This window comes from Neomonachus schauinslandi, chromosome 11 (genome assembly GCF_002201575.2).
Source record: "Neomonachus schauinslandi chromosome 11, ASM220157v2, whole genome shotgun sequence".
NCBI classification, from domain to species: domain Eukaryota; kingdom Metazoa; phylum Chordata; class Mammalia; order Carnivora; family Phocidae; genus Neomonachus; species Neomonachus schauinslandi.
The window spans coordinates 65,420,585-65,438,744 of NC_058413.1; the positions used below are offsets into that span (position 1 = coordinate 65,420,585).

The window sequence follows — 18,160 nt, forward strand, 5'->3', positions numbered from 1 at the left end:
GACTCGATCCCAGGACCCTGGGATCGTGATCTGAGCCGAAGCCGCCTAACCGACTGAGCCACCCAGGCGCCCCTAGAAAACATTTCTGATTGGTGACACACCAAAATGGAAGATGATACTGCAGCCTTTCCATTCAGAGCCTATTCAGACAGCTGAATTCCAGGCCAGTCAGATCCATGGAAGGTAGCAAGTATGGCTTAACAAAGAACTAAGCTATTTGCAGTGGCCATTGATGGAAGCTGTGAAGCTATCTTTTCTGTAAGGTAAGAATAAGTTCATCTGGCTGAGTGCTGTGGCCTCTCCATTCACTCTGTGACCCAGCCACTGCCGAACACATGGCACCACACTCATCCTGAATGTAGAGATGTTTTTCTCTCCACTGAGTGTTATATAAGCATTTGTATCAGTACTCTGAATTCTCAGAATTTGGAAACATGTTTGTTGATGACCATGAAGAAGGGAAGAGACTTAAAATTGTTTTAGTTCAAGGAGAAACTTACCCCATAAAGGCCTCTTTTCCAGGGGTCATGTTTTGTTTGTGGAGAAAAAATTCCTAATCTAACATAAGGCCTCTTCCTAAATATGGACTCTCATAGTCACTGGTTAAGAAAAGGATATCTTTAAGAAAATTTTGAATGATAATGTTAAGTAAACAGCAAAAAACTAATTTTGAAAATGATTTGCAACGAGTACAGCTGCCCTCTGCAGCTAATTATCTTACCTCCCTCTGTAGCCACTGCCAACTTGGTAGTTGGGTACTAAGATGGTGTGGGCATGTGCAGGTTTAGAACCTAATATAGTTAAACATACAACAGCTAATTAACCTCACTTGTTATACTGTGATTAAACCTAATATGATCATGTGTTTTGTATTTTTCCTTGCCCATGATGTCTGGGGCATCAGAGCAGGAAGCAGGAAATGTGCTTTATGGAAGAAGACCATGCGGAAATGAAGTGTGGTTATCAGTCTCAATGCAGAGGGACGCAATTCCCTTTTTGGTTCATACATCAGAATAAACAGCAGGTCATAAAAAGGACAATGGACCATGAAACCAAAAACCTGACTCCTTTATATATTAGCTTATCGACCTGAGCAAGTTCCTTTCCCAGTTCCTGATTCCAATCTATAAAATGGGTAAAATGTGGATAACACCTATCCAACAAGCCCCAAAGTTGTTTCAACAATAGGATGAAAATCGAAAGCACCTTCACAAACATACAAAATAGTAATAATAATAATAATAAAGTAATTATAAAAAGAACAAGCCATAGACCTGAAACAGAAGATCCACTCAAACACAAGAGACCAATCAAAATCTGTGATAATGTTAAGGAAGTTAACTACGAAAGTACAATTTCCCAGTTTATATGAAAATGGTTTAATAATAGTGAAATTCAGAAACTGGTAAAATTAACAAAGTATATTGGCTAAAGATACTTTTTCCAACCACGGCAAATATAATGCAGACACTTATCAATGCAAAGTCTTTAATCCCTCCATCATGTACTCTGAATCCTACTTACTATTTAATATGAAACATGATATAGTCAGAGGTGTCTTTGGCAGAATAATCACATGCATCAATGTGCCAGACACAAGCATTTTCTCCCTTTATACTTACCTGACCGAAGACATCTGATCAAAGACAAAAATCAACAATTTTAATAAGTAGTTTAGTTTATCAATAAGAATCTAGAAGGTAACAAAAGGTACAAAGATAAATCTTTTAGGAAATTAAGTTAAAACAAATAAAATTTACATTTTATTAAATCAGCAAATATAATCACCTGTGTATATTTTTACTAGCAAAAAATAATGATACTGATGATAAAGAAAAAAAAAAGCACCTCAGACCAGAATACCATAACAAAAAGTTTTGTGGAAGCTGCATTTTATTTGAAAATCCACCCATTTTTGCTAACATACATTTTAATATTGTAAACAAAAATAGAATCTGCAGAGACAATGCAACAAGTATGCTTAAACTCATGTACAGAATTGCTTTCCTACAACGAACTGTCCTTCTTAAGGCCCCTCTCAACCAAAACGTTAAGATGTATTTACACAAAGCACCGATCAACAGTGCAGTTTAATTCTTCGTTAACTAAACTGTTGGCTAGACATTAACTTTAAAGATACTATTTCCCCTTATTTAAAAGGTACATGATCATAACAAGGCATGAGCCAAATAAAAGGTTTCAAGGATTTTGTCCCCTCCCTCCCCCCATAACACCTCCTAGAGTTTTACTGAAAAGAAGGAAAGTCTTGAAGTGAAAGCAATTCCTCACATTCATTTTGGAAAGGCCCTAATGTCAAATGGAAAATAATGACATGCCAAGCACAAGCAGTAAAGTTCCTTCCCAATGCACTAATGCTGAATTTAAAATGTAGTGCTTTTCCTAGTCAGTGAACTGTTCCCTTGCAAAATCCTAGGCACAGAATTGACTATAAGGATTAATGCATTTATAATGCTTCCCTAAATCCCATAGAGACTGAGAATTCTTAAGCGATTCAGACCTATGGACTTGCCTTAAAATATTTAGTGCTCTGTATGTCAGCTGAAAAGCATTCTGAATCAGATTCACTTTTATGGATAAAAATCAAACATACTGTGTACATCCATACTCATTTTCATAAGGAGGTCTGATATAATATTAATGTTACGTAAATTGATAATCATAAATAAATACAAATACTTAAGGAATGTCTACTGCAAACTGAATATATAATTTTTTTTAAAAGAAAAGTTAATTTTAGTTACTGTTTCTGTATCTGTGAGGACTGGAGAAAAGAAAGATACTGCATAATTAAGAATTATGATTTTGATCCCCCCCCCAAAAGAGTCCTATTGCATTACAGTAAAGGACAAGCTCTTCTCTCCAGGCAGCTTTTCCAAATACAAATTTCACACTTTCCAAATAAGGGCTTTCCTTGGTAGGTTACTGATTATGGGTATTAATAAGAGTTGAAAGAACTGAAGGGTTAGTCACCAAAAAGACAGATCTTAGTCTGAAATCATGGCAATTCTTGGCTTTATAAACTGTATTGATACGTTCTCCTATAGACTAGTCCCAATTTCCTTCATGGGCCTTCACTGGGTTACTGTAGCATTCTAATGGAAGAAGAGAGTTTTAAGAGACAGCAGTTTGGATTTTGCTGGAAGTGAAAGTATTTGCTGCTTGAGCACTTGTCTTTTTGAAATAATTCCATTCTCTTCCATCTAGTTACATAAACTGTATCTGAAAAAAAAAAAAAAAAAAGAGTGTAAGTTCATTCACTGCATTGTAAGATGTCTTCTCACAAATAAAAATGCTCTGCGGCTTTTACCATTCAATTGGCCCAGAAATGTTTACTGAATGTTTATCACAACCCTAATTACAAAACCAAGTCAGTATCAGCTCATCATGTGCCAGAACTCAGTATCTGAAGCATAATTAGAGGGACTTCCAAATGTATCTAATTACTAAAAACCAAGAGACAGGGGAAGAAAGAAAATAAATGAACAATTTTTCAGTGACAAGTTCAGAACATCTGTCCATGAACACAAATATTCCATGTGAAAATCTCATTCAGAGAAGCACAATCTGACTTATTATTTCCAAATGATATCATAAAATTAGGTAATTAAGGGAAGAGTAATATTATGCTTACTAAATCATTTCTTTACTAATATAGATAAAAATCCGAAAGATCTACAAAGGAATAGTTTTCAATAGGGCGTCACTGTTTGCTCAAATATTTCACTCAGGATATCCCTTAAACTGTTCATCCAAAGACATTACTGAAGTAGATGTGCTAATAAACTTGTCAAATCAGAAGATTTTTCAACTTTCAAAGATCTAGAAGCTCTATCTACACTGGGGGCTAGAGCACCAAGAAGAACAAATTTCACCACCTTCCAGCAAAAAGAGGCAGTGTGGATCAAACACAGAATTCTATCAAAAAGGGCATAAAGTATTCGCTTGCCCTTAACTTTAAAAAAAAAAAGTCTGTTTTGGGGAAAATGTTACTATTTTTAAATGAAAAGGCACACATAAATATAACACTTTAAAGAAACTGTTAAAATGAATTCTTCACAAATCATGTTCAGGGACATTATATTCAAACTAGAGATGCTCCTAGTCAAGCTCTAATCCAACATGTAGAATTGCATTGTTCTCCATACAACTTTTAAGACTGACGAAAACACCCAGTTTTTAAGGGTGGTATATTTGATCCCATCCATCTGCTGTGAGCAGTGGATGCTTGTATGTAAACATGAGAGATGGTTCTTTGATTTCACACCTTCTAATTACGTTAAAGGTATTTTCCAAAAGTTGTTTGTCCTTAGGTCCTATTTTGATCTATTTTTATTCTTCACCTAAAGAATAGAGGAGGAGGAGGAAGAGCGAGAACCTAGAGTTCTTTAAAGAAAGAAAGGAGAAGAGTGAAATGTGTTTAATATTTGATAAACTTTTAAAGTATTTAAGTCCCCATCTCACCCAACAATCAGCAATACCTAAAGTGATTTATAAGAAATCCTCCAAAGAGAGCTCTGCAAAAGGGTCCTTTCCTGAAGCTCTGTGAGGACTGTGACTGGAGGGGCTGGATGCTGCCGACAGCTGGGGGAAAAGAAGACAGAGAGAGGGAAAGAAAAAAAGATCTCTGAATGACAGAACATGAAAGCAGAAAATGTAATGAAAGAAGAAGTGGTTTTTGTTTTGTCATCTTTAATAAATATAAAGGCAGCCTTTGTAGAAAATGGAATTATTATAAAACAAAAGTTTCAATCACATGTCAAGTTAAAGGTATCCAATGGCATGTGTTTTTCAGAAAACAAATTCTTGTTTCTGAAATTCCAAAGGAATCAAGTCTTTTTACTCAAAAAGGTTGATAAAAGCTGACCCACAGTTAAGACTTCTATTGTGGGTGGGTAAGAGGGGAAGAAAGTACATAATTGTGATTTTTTCTTTTTGAGGAAAGATGGCTTCCTGTGTCCAGGCTATTTGTCAAAAGCTATGCAAACTCTGACCTCAGTCCAGACCCAATACATCCATCTATAATATTCTTTCCTTCCTTCCTAAGAGGTGGAAAGTCTTGTCCTCAGTGCTCATACTGTTTTCACATGGAGTTGTCTCCTGCTCTTTCTCTGGATGTGCTATAGCTGATGCATATACTCTGGGAGGTAAAAGTGACTTTAGAGGTCACCTAGTCTAACTGCCCACATATGCCCTGAAAATAGGGAATACTTCAGATCACTGATTCTGTTTTCTACTTGATTACATTTGCTTGATTCTCGGAATTAGCTGCTATCGTTTAATTTGAATATACGGTGAGGCAAACAGTTTATTAAACTCAATAACGTATCATTAGTATTCCCTCAAAGGCAGCCAGTTCCTGAAGAATAACAATGTTCATTTTCATATGTGTAGCTCCTTCACCAAACCTAATTTGAATATTTCAAACCAAACACAAATCCTTTTAGTTTGGAACAAACTTTTAATTTTTTTTTTCCTCCCCCTGCATAAGACTGCAGAGGCATGCAAGCGTTATGAAATGAGCTGTCCTTTTAGGGATGTTCAAGTGAGTATTAAATTGAAGTTGACTAAGTGGGAATATTTTCAATTCATATTTCCAACATTTGAATCCTGTAACGGATTTCAATCCTCATCATCTGTTTTTGCTGGTTCAAAGTGATCTCATTTCTACCTTTTGATTTGTTTAAGAAAAGCACTACAGAGAATGAATAGCCAATGACTTTCAGCAAATATTACATCACAAGTATATGCAATTTGTTGTTGTGATGCCAAAAGCAATTTAAAGGTTTGTAAATCATCTTCAGTTATTTTAGTGGTTGAGCTATTGTCCTAATCCGTACCTTGTTCTCAAAAATAAATGTTCAAAGACAATGGGAAGAGACAATGGAAAGGATGATGAACTTACACAGGCAGCTACAAATGGGAAGATGGAGCAGCAGTCTGGATTTGGGGATTCAAGTAACAGCCGGTAGAGACAAAGTAAGGTACAACACAATTGGAAGGAGGTCTCCTCCTCCCCACTTCAGACCAACCATGGATGACCATTCAGAAGCAGAATGATTTTAAGTAAAGTAATCACCAGTCACTGACCTGGACAGAGTCTAAGACTAACTGGGTTTCTCTACAAAACAGATTTTCTCTTTCACTTGAAGTTCAAACAAAAACACCAAAAATCCCTTATTGTGGATAGAGTGCATCCAAAATCTCAAGTCTCTTACGAGAGCCCCACAGTAAAATGTCTTAGTCATGTTTTCATGAGGATGGCAGTCTGAAGACCCGACAGTCCCAGAAGAAAATGCTCGAAGAATATGCTAAAAGGGAACACTTCTATTCTTCTCAATGTGTGAGCGCATACTGCTAGAGAGAAGTCCTACAGGCTTACAAATGTTAGAGGATCAATTTCCTTGGGGAGAAAAAAATGCCAGTTTCTAACTAATGCTTCTATTCTCACTTAAATTGGAAAAATCCACACACCTGTAACTTTCATTTATAAATATGTAGCCAAATTAAAACATGAAAAAAAAAAGACCTAATACCCCTGTAATAAGCTCCATATCATCAAACTCATCTCAAGCACATGAAACAATGGCCCAAACTGGTTTGGCTGACCTCAGAGTGCTAAAGGCAGGGCCACGAAGCAGGCCTGGATCACCTGTGCCCGCCTCTTCCTGGCACCTGCATCAAAGCACAGGCACACCATGCACTGGTGAGAAAGTAGCCAGCTCTGGGAGTAAATAAGGAAAAAGAAAAGGAAATATGCTGCAATAGCCCAATTACTGCTCAAGGAAAGCAGGAAGAACAGAAGAGCATGAAGGGGCCAACAGGATCCTGGTGGGTGAGAAGCAGCGGGACTGGAAAAGTCTGAAAAGTCACCTGTAAGTAAAAGAGCTAACCTTCCTTTACTTATCATTCTATGAGTAAATTAGACTATGTAGGGTTGCTAGTACTAGGCGTGTGTGCTCTCTTAAAAAAAAAAAAAAAAAAAAAAAATCCTACTACAAATATGCCATCACAAAAAACCCAAAACATGGGGTGGGGAGGGAACGCAGTCAGTTAAGTGTCCAACTCTTGATCTCCACTCAGGTCTTGGTCTCAGGGTGGTGAGTTCAAGCCCCATGTAAGGCTCCATGCTGGGCAAGGAGCCTATTTAAAAAAAAAAAAAAAAAATCCAGGGGCACCTGCGTGGCTCAGTTGGTTGAGTGTCGGACTCTTGATTTCCGCCCAGGTCATGATCTCAGGGTCATGGGATTGAGACCCATGCTCAGGGCAGAATCTGCTGAGGATTCTCTTGCTCTCCCTCCCCCGACTTGAGCTCTTCCCTGCCCATTAATATATAAATGAAATCTTTAAAAACTAAATAAAACATTTATTCATTTTATTTTTTTTCATTTATTCATTTATTTCAAATACCTCCACACCAATTCCCACAGAGCTAAAAAATTAGCACAGCTATTATTCAAATTAAACTGACCTATACCACACCTGAATATGCTTTTAAAGAGTAGTCACTCTTACTGTTAAGTCTAATACAGACATACTTAGTCTTCCTTTCTCATTTTATAGGAAAATAAAATATTGAGAAACAGTGAAAGAAGAGCAGCATATAAATAGAAATACTAAGATTTATAATTGATGATGGCAACTCTTAGCTGAAATTCCTCCACCCTTTTCCTCCATTCTAATCAACCTTTAAAATACAATGTTGAAAGGGAAAAAAATTCTAATGTTACCAAAAATCTTTGCTTTTATGTCAAAAGCAAAGATTTTTTTGGTTGTAGCATGTGTTTAGTATAATAAAGGCAGAGTACAGAAAGCATAACTTTAATAAAAGTCAAACATACTTAAGAGATTTTAAAAAAAGAATTCTATTGCTAAACCAAATGTCATAAAACAAAAATGGTTACTCCTTCATCAGACTCATGTTCAACACCAAAGAAAGAAAATTTCAGGTCGGAACAAGAAAGTAACAGCAGTCTCAAAGTGAGACTAGTGCAACTAAAAGCTTATAGGAGAATAAAGAATTGAATTATTTAAGGATAAACTTCTGACAGATCACTGGCTGTGCTTAACATTCTTAGAGAAGAAACTCTGCCACATCTTTTCTTTCCATTTGAATTCTGCAGTCACCCAAAAGCCTGGATACCACATAGCAATGCTGTAGAGACTCACTTTGTCTTTGTTAGAGAAGCAAAGTCAACATCTTAAGAGAAAAATGGGTACACTTCCTTTGGGATGACAGAGCCGAGTTTTACAGAAAGATAGCACTGAATCTAATCCTGGCTCTTCTATAAATGGGGTTTAGATATATCTAGACCCAATATTCTATCTCCCTTTAAGACTGTTTTGAGGATTAAATGAAAATACACTGCCTGGCATATATTAGTAGCTCAAATAACAGTAGCTCAAATACTAGTTCAAACTTCCCTATCACCTACAATCAAAAGCTTATCTATTCTTATATAAGAGGCCCAGCTCAAATGTCATCAAATCTGTGTCGCTCTTGCTCTCCACAGTGTTCTCAACACTCTGTTTCTCTTATAATGGTTCTTATTCTGCTATCAACCACTCACATGTGTGTCCATATTATACTCACCCTTAGGCTCCTTAGATGTAGGAAACATATTTTACCTGTCTCTTGTTCAGAAACTAGCAATGACTTACACATAGTAAGCATTCTAAAACATGGTAAATTAAAATGCTTTTTGGTGATAAACAAGCTCTGTATAAAAATAAAAATAATCTCCAAAGTAGGACATTAGAAGAAAATACTAGAACTTCTCTCTTAATTTTTACCTGTTTAACACTTCTATTTTTGTTTTTAAACGTACCTAATATATTGTTGTAGGAATATATCATTTATAGATATACATTAGCTATATGTACAAGGGTACATGCTTAAAAAATATTTTCCTGATAATGCTGTGCAATCAAAACAATTAAGAGACAGAAACATTGGTTATAAACTGAACACAGAGTTACAGAACATCAGAACAGGAAGTTGTTTTTGGATAATGTTTAGAACATGGCCAGGACACTAGTGGCACAACTGGATCCAGTTGCATAGAGATATAAATATACAGTGTAGCATTATTAAAGACAATGCTCTGGGGCGCCTGGGTGGCTCAGTGGGTTGGGCATCTGTCTGCCTTTGGTTCAGGTCATAATCCCTGAGCCCCAGGATCAAGCCCCACATTGGGCTCCCTCCTTAGCAGGGCATCTGCTTATTCCTCTGACCCTCCCCCCTCTAGTGCCCTCTCTCTTGCTCTCTAATAAACAAAATCTTTAAAAGATGATGCTATTCCTTAGGTGTCTCTGGGAAGTGTGGCTAAAAGAGAGGATTTCTCTACTGTATATAGAGGGCTTGCTTGCCCTGTATGTAGGTTTAGTCTACTGCCTCTAACAGCTGCTTCTTGTTAAAGAAAACCAAACTGGGGAGAGGGAAATAGATCACAAGATTTCATAAACTGATGGGAGAAAATATTAACTGACATAGCTAAAAATAAACATCTTCTGTATATAAGAAGTGCTTCCAAGGATAAGAGAAGTCCTTTTAGGGATGCCAGGGTAGCTCAGTTGTTAGGCATCTGCCTTCGGCTCAGGTCATGATCCCAGGGTCCTGGGATCAAGCCCCGCATCCACATCGGGCTCCCTGCTCTGTGGGAAGCCTGCTTCCCCCTCTCCCACTCCCCCTGCTTGTGTTCCCTCTCTCGCTGTGTCTCTGTCAAATAAATAAATAAAATCTTAAAAAAAAAAAGAGAGAGAAGTCCTTTTAAAGTCCCACTTAAACTGCTGATTCCTACTATATCAACTTCTTACTATAAGACAAAGTACTAATTAAATGTGCCTATAATACACCCCTTATTTGCCATTTATTGGAAATATGGCACTCCAGCTTGGTTAAAAAAAAAAATTTCCAAACTGTGTTCCATATGAACTTTATTTAGGCTACCCGCTTTTACCTGATTTATATATTGAATTTCCACTAAAAATGTCTAAGGAGAGAATTTTAGACTTAGACATTTCAAAAAAGGTTTACCCCTCCCCACAAAACAGATGAACTTATTTATTTGGTCCAAATAAATATCTTCATTATTATAAACTAAAGTTTTATATTTCTCGGTAACACTACATTCCACAAAGGTTGAACCAATTAAAGTGCTGCTGATACATTCCTGAAGAATGATGTGGCTTGGTTCCTGTGAACAGTGTCCACAGTCTACTGTGCATATGGATGATTCACGCCCTAAAGCAGACCATGCTCAGCAGGGCCACCCTGTTACCACTGTGGCCTGTGTCCATGTATTTATCTGACATTGTCAGATAAGAGTTATAATTAAGGTTTCAAAATAATGAAGCATGAATTATTTACAATCAAGATTATTTGTAATGCATGGAAAGAAATATAAACTGTATTAGAACAAATTAAATTAGAATTTGGGAACAGAGATAAGCACTGAAAATAAGGCAACCTTATATAATTTTCTTCTAAAAACAAAAAAGTTCCTTATAATAATCAATAAAGAAAAATAAACCTCCACATTCCCAAGTCAATTTCAAATATTTCTTTTTGATCCTTATAGCAAACTTATACACAAAGTAAAATTACCATTTTAAAGATTAGGAAACTGAGGTTCGGGTGCCTGGGTGGCTCAGTTGGTTAAGCGACTGCCTTCGGCTCAGGTCATGATCCCGGAGTCCTGGGATCGAGTCCCACATCGGGCTCCCGGCTCAGCAGGGAGCCTGCTTCTCCCTCTGACCCTCTCCCCTCTCATGCTGTTTCTCTCTCTCTCAAATAAATAAATAAAATCTTAAAAAAAAAAACAAAAACAAAAACTGAGCCTCATCCAAGTTACACAGTCAACTTGCCCTGAAACACTTGGTTAATGAGGAGTTGACACTCTGTTGAATTGTGTCCTCTCACAAAAATCCCCAGGACCTATGAATGTAACCTTATTTGGAAACAGTGTCTATGAAGATGTAATCAAGATGAAGTCATTAAAAGGGCTCTAATACAATGACTGGTGTCTTTATAAGAGAGAAATGCCACATGAAGACAGACACAGGAAGACGCTTAGAAGTGCTAGAGCTGCAAACCAAAACATGACTGGGGCTACCTCTTTCCCTCTGTGGAAGAAGAAAGGTAGGATCTTCCTCCAGAGGATTTGGCAGGAGCATGGCCCTGGGGCCCTGTTTTCAGCCATCAAGTTTGTGGTATACATTGTTATGGGCAGCCCCATGACACGAACAGTAGACTCTAATGCAGATCTGCTGACTCCAAGGCAGGTGCTTTTGTTTCCTCTCTAAAATCTGCTATCCCAATTAATTTCAACTCAGCTAAAATTTATGGCTATATTTAACATACAGGTAAAAGTTAAAGTGATAAGAGAGACATAATTTTTTTAAAGGGACTTCAGTAAATATTAGACAGTCAATACACCCCTATATTTTCTATCCACACAGTGCTGTATATGGTCACTGATGTTCATCACGGAGGTAGAACTTTACAGTCATTCAAGATTTTAAGAATATGTTCTGGTTTTAAGACAAGAAATTAGATCTCTACCTTTTAGAAAGAATGTCCTTAGCAAAAACCCAGTAAAAAGGCCTTATTCTATAGGTTGTCTTATTAACATTAATTGTCAGCAGACAGGACTCCTCAAATTTTTGTTTTGACTGATTCAGGTATGCCCCAGGGACTACAGAACCACTCTCACCTATAGTATTAAATCCCCAATTCCCAAAGTAAACTCCCTCATGATCTCTTCTAGGAGGCAAGGATAAATGAGCATAATGCACTGCTGACAAGGCAAAAGACCTTCTTCACAGAAATCCAGCTGGGCAGATCAGCTGACAGAAGAGGCACTGCCAACACCCACAATTAACACACCAGGAAAGTTAAAAAAAAAAAGAAGAAAGAAAAAAAGAAAAGACTAAGAAACTAAGCCTAATAGCAAAAAGAGCCACTAGTTCTGACACACAAGAAAGTCATTAAAAAGGCAATTTTTTGTAAGACTTGAATTATTCTTATATCCAACAGTGTCCCTATTTAGAAGGGTAAAAGGCACTCACAACAAGCCATTGTTTCCTTTCAGACACTTAACTGATGTCAGACTTACTTAAAATTGGCTGTTACAAACAAAACACAGCAGCCATTTTGTGTCTTTAGCCATATCCTCCATAAATAAAACTGGCAACCCTCCACTAAAACAAAACGAAACAAAAACCAATACCAATCAAAAAACCAACAAAACTTTTAATAGCTTATACATAACACTCTGGTTTTTATATTGCTTTTGGGAAAACAGATTGGTATGGGATCAGAGTAAGTTTCTCATACAAGGAAGTGATAAGAATATAACTAACAGGGGCACCTGGGTGGCTCAGTTAGTTAAGCAACTGCCTTCGGCTCAGGTCATGATCCTGGAGTCCCAGGATTGAGTCCCGCATCGGGCTCCCTGCTCAGCAGGGAGTCTGCTTCTCCCTCTGACCCTCCCCCCTCTCATGTGCTCTCTCTCTCATTCTCTCTCAAATAAATCTTTAAAAAAAAAAAAAAAAAGAATATAACTAACATAACACCCACTCCCCCCAAGATCTTCAACAACATCTAAACTGCCTAATAAACATCCACTAAAAGAATATTATTGCACATCATAGTGACTTCAAAAGAAAACTGAAACTAACTAGATTAACTGTCTTCATGCTTTTAACAGAAAAGCTGCATAATGCAATGCAGAATGAGTTTAATAAACTATTGGTCAGCAATGGACATTTCAATGTATATACCATTAAGTACCAGTAAGATTTATATAAAACACTATTAAGAGAAGGAGTAAGAGTCCCCATTCTCAAGTTAATAAACAAACAGACTCATAAAAAGCCATCAAACAGTGAGCAAAACTGGGAGGAAGCAGGAAAGAGGGAAAAAAAAAAAATCACTAACCACAGGGATCTAGTATTTTCCATGTAGTCAAACATCTAGGAAGATACACTAATGCAAAACATATTTTTTTTTCTTAAAAGCTAAAATACTGGGCATGAACAGAAGAACATAATCCCCATCTTTTTAAGCAACTAACAGTTACATAAAAATACCTAAAAGTCACAGAATAAGCCAGCACAAAAAATGAGGGGAGAACAGTGTGAGTGTATAAGAAGGAATAATTTCAATACTACACTGTAGTCTATTAAATTAAAGACAATATCCTAAAGAACAGAGTAGTCTAGTCTGAGCTAAGAGCCATCTGGAATGTATTAGCTAACACTAATGCAGCACTTAGAGTAACCTAGATATAATGTAGGACACAGAACACAACTGTTTGGAATGCCTCACTAAATGGCAATAAGATAAACATATCTGGTAGGGCTGAGATACTCTCAAAAATATTAATTTCAAGTAAGCAAGCAAGAGACCAGAAGATACAAGTTATGCCCTGGGTAAGTAATAGGTCCCAAAAAGCACTTCAAGGATCAGGGAAAGATTTTTGGCAATAGGTGTAGAACTGGGATTTGATTAAAAGATTTTATTTTGATGGGATTTCATTTTACATTTAAATTACTGTTTACCATGTTTTCTCTGTCCTCAAAGAATTTTGAATCCAAATGAAAAAAGGGAGGAAAATAATGAGAGAACTAAAAGGTAATTCACTAAGAAAAATTATTCTGGTTACAACTAGCATTTTTTTTTTTTTTTAAGATTTTATTTATTTATTTGACAGAAAGAGACCCGGGGAGAGAGGGAACACAAGCAGGGGGAGTGAGAGAGGGAGAAGCAGGCTTCCCTGTCGAGCATGCGGGCCGATCCCAGGACCCTGAGATCATGACCTGAGCCAAGGCAGATGCTTAACGACTGATTGAGCCACCCAGGCGCCCCTACAACTAGCATTTGAATGGGCAAAATTAATCCAAGGGACTGGCTCAGAACCATTGAACACTAAAGCATGAAAAAAATCTCACCTAATTCAAAGATAAACAGCTTAGGGCCGCCTGGGTGGCTCAGTCATTAAGCATCTGCCTTCAGCTCAGATTTTGGGTTTCCTGCTGGATTATAAATTACATTTACACATTTCAGAATATAACTTCTGTAGATGTCAAGAACATCTTGTGTAGTTTTGGGAAGGACTGAGCCCAGGGTCCTGGGATGGAGCCCGAATCAGGCTCCCTGCTCTGCAGGAAGCCTGCCTCTCCCTCTCCCACTCCCCCTGCTTGTGTTCCCTCTCTCCCTGTGTCTCTGTCAAATAAATAAATAAAATCTTAAAAAAAATAAACAGCATAATTTTTAATTATTAAAAATATTCAATCATGAAATTAAAGGTGTATCTTCATTTCTTAGGTGACTGTCATCTGATATTTTAGCTTACAGTAACTATTAGCTAACAAATTAAACCAATTTTAAATATGGCTATGAATTATTACACAATGGTTATAAGTGAAAAGAGAGATCAATGAAGAACAAGTAAGTTACATAATAGAAAAGGTTAGTTTTCAACCAGATTCACTTGTTTGACAATGTTCAAAACTATTACGAGTCAGGCACTGTTCTAGGAACCAGGGACACAGAAGTAAACAAACACATAGAAGCCTGCCTCTACGAGGCTTATAATCCACTCCAGGAGTCTCTTGCAGACTGGATGGATGGATGGATGGATAGACAGGACAAAGAGATGTCAGGTAATATAGTAACTTCTATAAAGAAAAATAATGCGGGATAAGAAAAAGAACTTCAGATCTCAGAAGTACTGGAAAGGGATGAGAGAGGACTAAAGAATAAGTAAAGAATGAGCACTGGGTAAGGTATGTAAGTTGAATCACTATATTGTACACCTGAAACTAATATAATACTGTATGTTAACTAACTGGAATTAAAATAAAACCTTAAAAAACTAAAAACATTATCAAAGGAAAAAAAAAAAGAATGAAGAATAAATCTACTTTATGACAGATGAAGGCTTTCTGGCAAAGACAAGCAGCAAAACACTGGATACTTACTGAGAATTGTAAAGGCATGGGAATTGAAGAACCTGAATGTTCTGTTTACTCACTATTACTCTTACAGATATGGAGACTCTGTGAGGTAGCTGTTAAGAAAGAAGGAAAGCTAAGGGGATGGCTTATATGTTCAGTTATATTTAGATTCACTTCCTTAGATTTCTAAATATGGAGATAAGATGCTAAAAATACTGCCCATAGAAGATTATTCCAGTATCTACAGAATGGATTAAATTAGAAAGGCAAGAAACACAGTCTCCCTAGACTGTTGTAAAATAAGCATGAGATAAAGGGTTCCAATCTGGGTGAAGGCTGTAGAAAGCAAGAAGGATGGATCTAATGATAGCAGAGAAACAATTAATGGGGCTTTGTGATGAACAGTTGGAGAACAAAGGGGAAAAGAAATGAAAAGTAACATTAAAAGATTTGAGATCCTGGGGAGCCTGGGTGGCTCAGCTGGTTAAGCATCCAACTCTTGATTTTGGCTTAGGTCATGATCTCAGGGTCATGACAGTCTCAGCATGGAGTCCTTTTGAAATTCTCTGCCCTTCCCCCTGCTTGTGCTTTCTTTCCCTAAAATAAATAAATATAATCTTTAAAAAAAAAAATCTGAGAGTCTGATTTTCAATTGATTGAAACTGACTAAAGCTTTTCTGAGCCAGTTCACTGCCACCTGATTTTCTCTTTTCCTAGTTATCCATTTGCTTCCTTCATGTGCTTTCTTCAATCTATATTTAAAGTACTAACATCAATTTTATTTCTTAACTTGAAACTTATTACTCTAATGTTCTCATTCTCTTCTCTTCTGGCATAATTTCATTAGGAAAAGGTATTTCTGTCACTGTCTCTTTTCATGCCCATGGAAACTCTTGTACTTTTTTGGTGTTTCAGTGAGTTATGTGGATTTTTAGAAGGCAACAGGATATAAAACCTAGAATAAGAGCAGATGCTAGGGGGCCACTACTTTTTATAAAGGCAGATTTTTTACTACAATTTTTTAAACCATGTTTTTTTCTTTTTAAGCAAAATTCATATAAAATGTTTGAGTAAGGTTAAAAGCATTCCTAAAACTACAGAAGATGTTCTTGACATCTACAGAGGTTATATTCTGAAATGTATAAATGTAGTTTATAATCCAGCAGGAAACCCAAAGATTTGCAGAGTGATTCACTGCTGCCAGAAGGAAGACAGTGTTAGTGTAGTAGGCATATGGGCCCAATCCCATTAGTAGAGAGGCAAAGTGTTACAAATGAGCATTGGACCAGAAACCAGGGATTCCTGGGGATAAGTTGCATTTCAGCAATTTACTTAGTTGAAGAACCTTTCCAAGTCTCAGCTTTCTCTATCTATAAAATGGGATGGTGATAGTAGGCCCATCTACCTTAAAAATTATTTTGAGAAGAAGGTGAGATAATAAGTGCTTGGAAAAGTCAGGTTGAGGCATCCAAGCTTAAGGTTATAATGTATTCTGTTTATGAGACAGGAACCTGCAAGACAAGACCCAGACTGGGGATATAAGGTCAGCCGCATATCGGGGAAAAACTTACTGTAGTCAGTAGTTCCTGGTAAATTTATAGCACTGGATTAAGGCTTTTTCTCTTAAATACATTTAAGGTGCTAGTCACTTAGTCTATACAGAAAAAAAAAATTTTTTTTTAAATAAATGATAGGGGTGCCTGGGTGGCTCAGTTGGTTAAGCATCCGACTCTTTTTTTTTTTTTTTTTTTATTCATGAGATAGAGAGAGAGGCAGAGGCAGAGGGAGAAGCAGTCTCCCCGCAAAGCAGGGAGCCCGATGCGGGACTCGATCCCAGGACTCTGGGATCATGACCTGAGCTGAAGGCAGACGCTTAACCGACTGAGCCACCCAGGCGTCCCAGCATCCGACTCTTGATTTCGACCCAGGTCATGATCTCAGAGTCATAAAATCAAGCCCCGCGTCAGGCTTCACACTCAGTGGGAAGTCCGCTTCTCTCCCTCTGCCCCTCCCCCCTACTCGCATGTGCTCTAAAATAAATAAATAAATCTTAAAAAAAATAAATGATATATATCTGACTTAAAAGTATAAACAACAAAGAAAAAAAACAAAGAAAAAATAAAGGACATGAGGAAGACATACAATCTCAAGAAAACATCTACACCAATAGTTAGGGAAATCATCAACATTTTAAAAGATTATAAAATCTAGTATATTTCTTTAGCAAAGCCAGTATTTAGAACTACTAGTGGTAAAAGACAGAAGACAAAGTAAACTATATATACATCCATAATCCACTTTATAAAACCAAATACATACAAAATAACGGACTTATAAAAAAGTTATGGCTGCATCAATTACTCTCACTCCCATCTATCTTCATTGTAAATACTTTTGACTAAGGAACAGGAAGAAAAGGTTACTTTAACATGAACAAAAAGGGGGAAAAAAGTGGCATCTGGGCAAATGCGTGAATTACAAAGAACATGGATTTTACCTTTTAATCAGAACTAAATTCACTATCCACTTCAAGTTACTGGTACTCCCTGAGATGCCAATTTATGAAATGAGTTAAATACTCAAAAAGACTAAAAAACAAAAGGATTGACTGCCAGTGGTTCATGAGTCTATGAAATACATAGAGACTAGATTCAAACTGGACCAATACAAACTAATATTGGTAGTTTAACACTGCAGGCATTGGCAAGTGTAAATACTACATGTATTCAAGTGGGAAAGGAATAACAAGCCCATTATCAAATGCTCACACCAATGTTTTCAACTAAGTATTAAACACATGAAAGTAACCAATCAGTTGGCATCAGAAGCAGTATAAGAAAGGAGTACTTTAACAATTGTGCATAATTATTTCTAAGTGTCACACAACAGGAGCAGGGCCACAGACAAAGAATGAGAAGCCATTCCATCACTTCCTGAGTGTCTCATCCACTAGTATGCCACGAGTAACAAAGAACTGCACATATCTTCTAACCATAGTGGGGAAAAGCTTTTTTTCTTTTTTTTAAATCCAGATTCCCCTAATGCTAACAGTAATGGGATGAAAAAGTATGAATATTTGGAGTGAAATTTCAGGAACTGGGAGAGGGCCTTAGAAACACTTGAAGAGGAAAGTCTCTCCTTTAAAGAAATTAGGTCAGCATGGCATTTCAAGGTTTTTTTG

General features: G+C 36.9%; 1 protein-coding gene across 10 annotated transcripts in view; it reads right to left on the reverse strand.

Annotated features, from left to right (window-relative positions):
* Positions 1-623: 623 nt before the first annotated feature.
* Positions 624-18,160, reverse strand: part of PICALM (phosphatidylinositol binding clathrin assembly protein) — a 110,660-nt gene continuing 93,123 nt past the window's right edge. For 8 of the 10 annotated variants that reach the window (XM_044919600.1, XM_021686446.2, XM_021686445.2 and 5 more), the window contains one exon: positions 1,382-3,240. In XM_044919600.1, the coding sequence (XP_044775535.1) occupies positions 3,226-3,240 (15 nt within the window). In that variant the 3' untranslated portion in view covers positions 1,382-3,225. Of the gene's footprint in view, positions 879-1,381; positions 3,241-18,160 lie in introns of those variants that run through there. The other 2 variants (XR_006540943.1, XR_006540942.1) reach the window with 2 other exon arrangements.